At 44.1% G+C, this 6,701-nt stretch overlaps 1 protein-coding gene across 1 annotated transcript; it reads left to right on the plus strand.

Annotated features, from left to right (window-relative positions):
• The first annotated feature begins 2,527 nt into the window (after positions 1 to 2,527).
• LOC123150346 (uncharacterized) lies at positions 2,528 to 3,430 on the plus strand. Its single transcript, XM_044570213.1, has one exon. It carries the CDS (start codon positions 2,762 to 2,764, stop codon positions 3,176 to 3,178), a length of 417 nt encoding a protein of 138 aa, XP_044426148.1. The 5' UTR covers positions 2,528 to 2,761; the 3' UTR covers positions 3,179 to 3,430.
• Positions 3,431 to 6,701: the final 3,271 nt, after the last annotated feature.

Raw genomic sequence — 6,701 nt, forward strand, 5'->3', positions numbered from 1 at the left:
GATTCATATATTGGATGATATGGTTAGGCCAAGGGGTCAGGCCCACAGGGCTATAGGTCGGTGCAAAAGATAATTTTGTGGAGGTGGGAGGCCAAACACCGGAGACCCTGGCGTCTGGCCCTGGGCCAGACACCGAGGCCCATGGCGTCTGGGCCAGACGCCAAGGATTGTGGCGTTTGGTCCTGGAATCCGAGTGGGACTCTTGCCTTCCAGGCAAAACCGACTTTGAGGAGGCTTTTACTCCAAGTTTCGACCCCAAGGCTCAACATATAAATAGAGGGGCAGAGCTAGCACCCAAGACACATCAAGAAACACCAATCCATGTGCCGGCAACTCCGTCCCTCTAATTTATCCTCTGTCATAGTTTTCGTAGTGCTTAGGCGAAGCCCTGCGGAGATTGTTCTTCATCAACACCGTCATCACGCTGTCGTGCTACAGGAACTCATCTACTACTTTTCCCCTCTTGCTGGATCAAGAAGGCGAGGATGTCATCGAGCTGAACGTGTGCTAAACGCGGAGGTGCCGTACGTTCGGTACTTGATCGAGACGGATCGTGAAGGTGTACGACTACATCAACCGCGTTGATAAACACTTTCGCTTTCGGTCTACGAGGATACGTAGACACACTCTCCCCTCTCGTTGCTATGCATCTCCTTGATAGATCTTGCATGATCGTAGGAATTTTTTTGAAATACTACGTTACCCAACAGTGGGTCCTGAGCTGTTGGTCTCGCCTAAATGGTAGCAGGAAGTAGAGAAAGACGATGTTTATCCAGGTTTGGGCCCTCTCGAAGAGGTAAAACCCTACTTCATGCTCTTGTTATATTGATTGTGATAAGGTACAAAGTACATGATGATCTACCTCGAGATTGTATGAATGAGTTTTAATTTGCCTCTACAGACTAAACCCCTCAAGCACAAGGGGTATCTAGGGTTACAAGTATGTTGGCTACACCTCCCTCCACCATAGGTTTGTCTTTGGTGGATTCGCTGGATCCGGCCTCTGTTCGTATATATCTGTGTGTGCGCGAGTTGGACCCTTTCGATCTTCGCTTTTGTTCCTCGGTCGTGTTTACTGTTTTGGTGCGCTGGTCCTTTTGAGGCCTTAGTACGACGACTTCCTCACTGTCTACTATAATAATGTTTGCATGGCTCTGATGAGGGAGGGACGATGACTGCAACGCACCTTTGGCTTGCTCTAGTATTTATAGTCGTCATTAGCTGGTCAATGGACATGTATATATTTTTTTACTTCTGATGTTTTTAAATTTTTACACTATCTTAACAGTTGATGAATAGATCGAAATTTTTCTCGAAAAAAAAACTAAAGAAGGACTTAACATTTTGGAACATAGCAAAGCAACATGTGAATTTTTTTCTACGAAGCAACTTGTGATTTGATGGTTAATAGGATAGTGGTATCCACAGCCCAATAGAACTCAAGTTCTAGGCTTGACATCGATACTCGCATTTTCCTGTATTTATTCCGACCTTTTGATGATGCGTATTTAGTAAGAAGAGACGTTTCCGTCGACTACGAAGAAGTCAGTATCGACTTCCTCAATCTTAAGATGATGTGCGACCCAGTCTCTCAGAGATGTTCATACAGACAAGATGTGCGTACATGCGTTTATAGAGATGAATGTATTACATCCGTTTTTAAATATAAGTCTTTTTAGATATTTGAATATGAACTACATATAGATATTTGAATATGAACTACATGTATTTTAAAATGTAAATTCATACATTTGCTTCGTATGTAGTTCATACTCCCTCCATTTTAAAATATAGTGCGCCCGCGTTTCCCGAGGTCAAACTTTGACCATAAATTTAACAAACGAGACCGACTGTGGCGGGAGAAAAAATTACATAATTAAAAACTTCTTTTGAATACGAATTCACTGATATAACTTTTGCTTCCGCTGCAATCGGTTTTGCTAGTTAAATTTACGGTCAAAGTTGAAGTACGGGGATAGACGAAACACTACATTGTGGAATGGAGGGAGTATTAGAATCTTAAAAAAAAGACTTTTAGGAAGGAGGGAGGGAGTATGTGCGTATGAAGCGTCTACGGAGCGTGTGTGTGTAACGTGTTAAACAAAACATTTTGGAACATAGAAGAATAGTGTGTTGCTAGTCCTCGGCCCTACCGAGTACCTGGTCGATTACCCACCACGTGAAGTGCGGTGAGATGACGTGGCAGCTATATACCCCTCCCAGTTATCTCGTCCACAGAAATATCACACGAATCTCATTAGCATTTGCGCGCCGGCAGCCATCTTTCGCATAGCCCCTCAAAGTTATACTCGTACATAGTTCTACATACGCGTACTAATTTCTACTGCTGCCTATTCTACAAAATGGAACTTTTGGCAGTGTCTTTATGTGGAGAGATTTGCTAATCGTGTCCCACGGGATGCGACTGACATCCAGTAAAAGAAAAAAAAATCTTGAACAGCAACTGACATCGAAAGTGGAGCACTACGCTTAGCCTGCACTCAACGAAAAACAAAGTACGCTCAGCCCCCTTGGGTTTCTTGTAATTCTGCAAGCACCCCGGTCGAAGTCGGTTTCGTAGTGCCCAGTCACGGCGCAGAAATATCACACGATTAACCTTAGCCCAACAAAATAAAAATGAAAATTAGAGTGGGAGAGAGGCAGAGAGGCACACGAAATTAACCGGAGTCCAACCCACCCCACGCCGGGCGCGACCTAGGAAGCAAACCACCGGCCAGGCCACAACCGCCGTCCGCCGGGGATGGAACAGGCCCTCCGCGACCAGGCGCCGGCCAGGGCGGCGGGGCGCAGGCCGACGCGGTTCACGGCTCTGGAGCTCGCGGCGGCCGAGCAGCTCCTTCACCTCAGCGAGAGCAGCTGCTCCTCGGGCGCCGCCTTCACGCCGCTAGGATCGGGGATCGCCGCGTCGGCGGCCTGCTCCTCCTCCTCGCCACGCTCCGTCAACGCTGCGCCCGCCGCAACCGCGCGCGACCCCGTCGTGGGCATCGGCGCGGATCGCGAGGAGGAGGACGACGAGCAGGAGCTGGGCGGGAGGCCGCGGGTGAGCAGGAGGTACCGCTCGGTAGCGGAGTTGTACGACGCTACGGATCCTGCTGGAGCGCGGCGGAGGAAGGGCAAGGCCGTCGCCGGCGGCACAACGGCGGAGAGGAGGAAGTAGAAAGAGATCAGGGGGTCACTCTTGCCTGTAATTATGGGCTGCTGTTAGCAGGGACTAGTAGCCTGGTGTAGAGAACGAAGAGAAGCTTTGCTTCTGCTTCTGCTTCTTCTCCGGTGTACGTATGTGTATCGCATAGATCAAGAAATAGTGATCTTCTCTTCACAAGAGGAGTCACAAGGGTAGTTAGTTAGGAGCTTAATCAGGTGTAAATTATTATGCATCGAGCTAGTCTTGAATAAACCAGGATGAATACCTTGTGCTTGGATCGATTTGCAGGCAGCAGAGACTCCATTGAATCTACGTACTTTCATCTGAATTACAACAACTGTAGTGATTTATCACGGAGCCTTTTCTCCCCCTTGGTGATTTTTAACATTGTACTGTACTGTAGTGATTTATCACGGCGCTTTTAGACTTGAAATGGAATCTGATTTGTTCTTGCTTGGTGGTTTTTAGAAGAGCCAGCCGAGGGCGTCTATTCCACCGATTCAATCTTCTACGTATTACTAGTACAAACGATCAGCTTTCCAATGGGCGAAATGACGGCAGGCCGTACGACGAAACGAGTAGCTAGCTCCGGGCGTATACAGCCTGATCGAGGTCGGCGTCCAGGAGGCAGGACATGGCAGACGTTGGTGTTCGTCCCGAGCGACTGCAGCACACCAAGCCATCCATGCCTAGTGGAAAACTGGGTATCACCGTTCGATCCTCCACCGTCCACAGTTCGTCCACACCAAGTCGTCCGCATCGTAGTTCCACAATCTCAAAGCGCTTAAGGGTCATTCAGGAAGGTAGCCAGAAAGACAAACATAGGCTACGAGGGGTTCGGTCTGGATGAAATTGGGGCGGCAAGCCCATCAATCCAAATCCCACGAAAAAAATGACCAAGCTAACGATCGATCTACGTGTGCTGTGAACGGGATTGCGAGGGGGAAAAAAGGCGGCTGAACTGCATCAGAAACAGATGCATGGTATGAGATGTAGTACTCCAGTCCAGTAGTGCATTCTAGAAGGTGCGCACGTACGTTCGAGAAAAGATGATGGAAGATCGACCAAGAAGTGCTGCTCTGTGAACAGTTCTTGGGATGCATGCATGGACTTATCCAAAGGTCCCAAGCTCGTGGTCCCCGCTTGGGTGTGAAGAAAAATCTGCACCCCTGCACTCGCCGACTAGCTCCTTCTGGATTGTTCGCACTTCTTCTTGGTCTTCCGTTTTGCTTAACTCTGCACGGTGTGTCCGCAGCCGCTTGCAGAAATCAACATTACGTTACAGCAATTAGGCCGCCTCTTATAACGCCAGTCTCTTATAACGCCAGTCTCTTATAACGCCAACTCCAACACACGATTCTAAATGGATCTTTGTTTTGTCCGGATTTTATTGGTTTGGATATAACAATACAACAGCGTCCGGCCTTTTTCTGAATTGTATCGGTCGTGTGCCCAACACGCAGCCCCAACTGGTCCACCATGTCTGGCTGGAGGCTCTATGACAATGTAAATAACCAAATAAATCAAACATTACGAACAATTTTACAAAACAAATGGTTTCACGTTCATATAAAAATACAATTAAATAGTTTTATCAACCCAATCAAAATTCTCTTGAATATATGAAAAATAAATATCGGTTGCTAATATGAGTTCACATGTGCCGGTTCTTGGTGCTCAGACTCAACATTTTCATCTTTAAAACCAAACCCTTGGTCGTAGATGCTGTCACCACGCTCATCCTTCACTATCATCTTGTGCATGACAACACAAACAGTCATCACCTTCTAAAGCCTTTTGGGTGTTTCATGTCAATAGTGGCGGACCAGGAATTGAAGTTAGCCGGGGCAAATATTTAAGTTCTCAAATTTTTTAGCTGCAAATGCAAGCGTACTTAATCAAAATTCATGACCTTCAACTACCAAAAAAATTTAAAAAAAGACATAAAAACTATTAACATGGATTCGTATCGCTTGATATGCTCACACTTGATGCCACAATACATTCTCACAATCTCAAGCGAGACCTACAAAATTTCGAATGTATTAGCACATGTGTTCTTTATGGTATGAAAATGTATCGGAGTCTGCTCATCACTAATTTTGAAAAAAAACATGACATACTCCCTCCATGAATAGTGATTTAAACGCTCTTATATTTCTTTATATTCTTTATGAATGGAGTATTAGTCATGACGCAAATCATCAGATCATTAAAGTAGCGCCGGAAGCTCCGGCACGGAGCAGCGGACGGAAATCGGAACCGGATCCTCTAACATGGAGAAGGAAAGTCACGGTGCTACAGTGCTAGCCTAGTGTAAAATGAAGGAAAGTTAGGGACTGTTAATAGGTAGTTAGCAGATTGTTTACGCTTGGTATCTTTTATATCTAAATAGCTAGCCCCCACTAACTATTTCTCTCAACATGCAAGCATGCCACATCATCGTACAACATGCATGAGAAAAGGCCCATCCCCATTATTATATGTCTCTCAACATGCAAGCATGCCACTTCATCATGACATGCATGAAAAAAAGAACTATCTCAACATGCAACATACATGAGGGTTTTCATTCTATTATGCTATATACATTTAATAAATATTTTACAACTATATAGTAATCAAGCACAATAAATTATATGTATTTTTATTGTTAGCTTTTTATATTATTACTTCAAATATTCATGTTTCATACAACGAATCACATTGAAATATGTTGCAAAATATTCCTGCAACAACGTGCGGTATTTACTATAGGAGTTGGGCGCGCTTTGCTGCGCCGTTGATGTCATTGGATTTCCATAATGTTTTTATTCCATCTATTTCAAAATATAAGGTGTATTAATTTTTTGAAATGTCAAACCTCTTTAAGTTTGAACACATTTTTGTGGAAATATATCTGTATCCGTAATGTCAAATCCGATTTTTAGATTCATCATGAAATGAATTTTCACATTTCATTCATTTAGTATTGTGGATGTCGATATTTATAGCTCCGAACTTGACTTTTCAGTAAACTAATACACCTTATATTTTGGAACAAATGGGAGTATTTGGTTAGGTTAGCGGAGAAGATGGAGCGTGTGTTCTTTTATTTATATATTGCGGGGTTTTGATGGGCCTTTCGTGGTGTGATTTTTTGTTGTCTGCTAATCAACTCATACTTATGTGAAGAAATTTTTTGCGTCAATGCATGCATGTACTATATTGGTGCTACAGTATCACATGATGGCACTTCTTTTTCCTAAGTGATGCGGGTGCGCATGATTGGTATGGTTTTATTGGCTGGTTGCTTTCGATTGATTTGAAAAATTGTGGACCCAGTCAAAATCATGAACAAATTCGATATTCAATTTCTCATTTGAATGAGAGAGCTCCAAAATTAGAGAGCTTCTCAATTAAAAGAATTGTGTGAGGATTGTTGACTCTATCAAAATCGGTGACCCAATTCTAAATTGATGACCTCAATTGAATGAGAGGCCTTCAATCCTAGGAAGCTTAGTGATATAGTAGATTGTAGATATAAATAATTTAA

The sequence above is a fragment of the Triticum aestivum genome, chromosome 7A (assembly GCF_018294505.1).
Source record: "Triticum aestivum cultivar Chinese Spring chromosome 7A, IWGSC CS RefSeq v2.1, whole genome shotgun sequence".
Classification (NCBI taxonomy): Eukaryota; Viridiplantae; Streptophyta; class Magnoliopsida; order Poales; family Poaceae; genus Triticum; species Triticum aestivum.

What these genes read in the sequence shown, in the direction of transcription:
- LOC123150346 (XM_044570213.1), top strand. Translation starts at nt 2,762, where the DNA reads ATGGAACAGGCCCTCCGCGACCAGGCGCCGGCCAGGGCGGCGGGGCGC.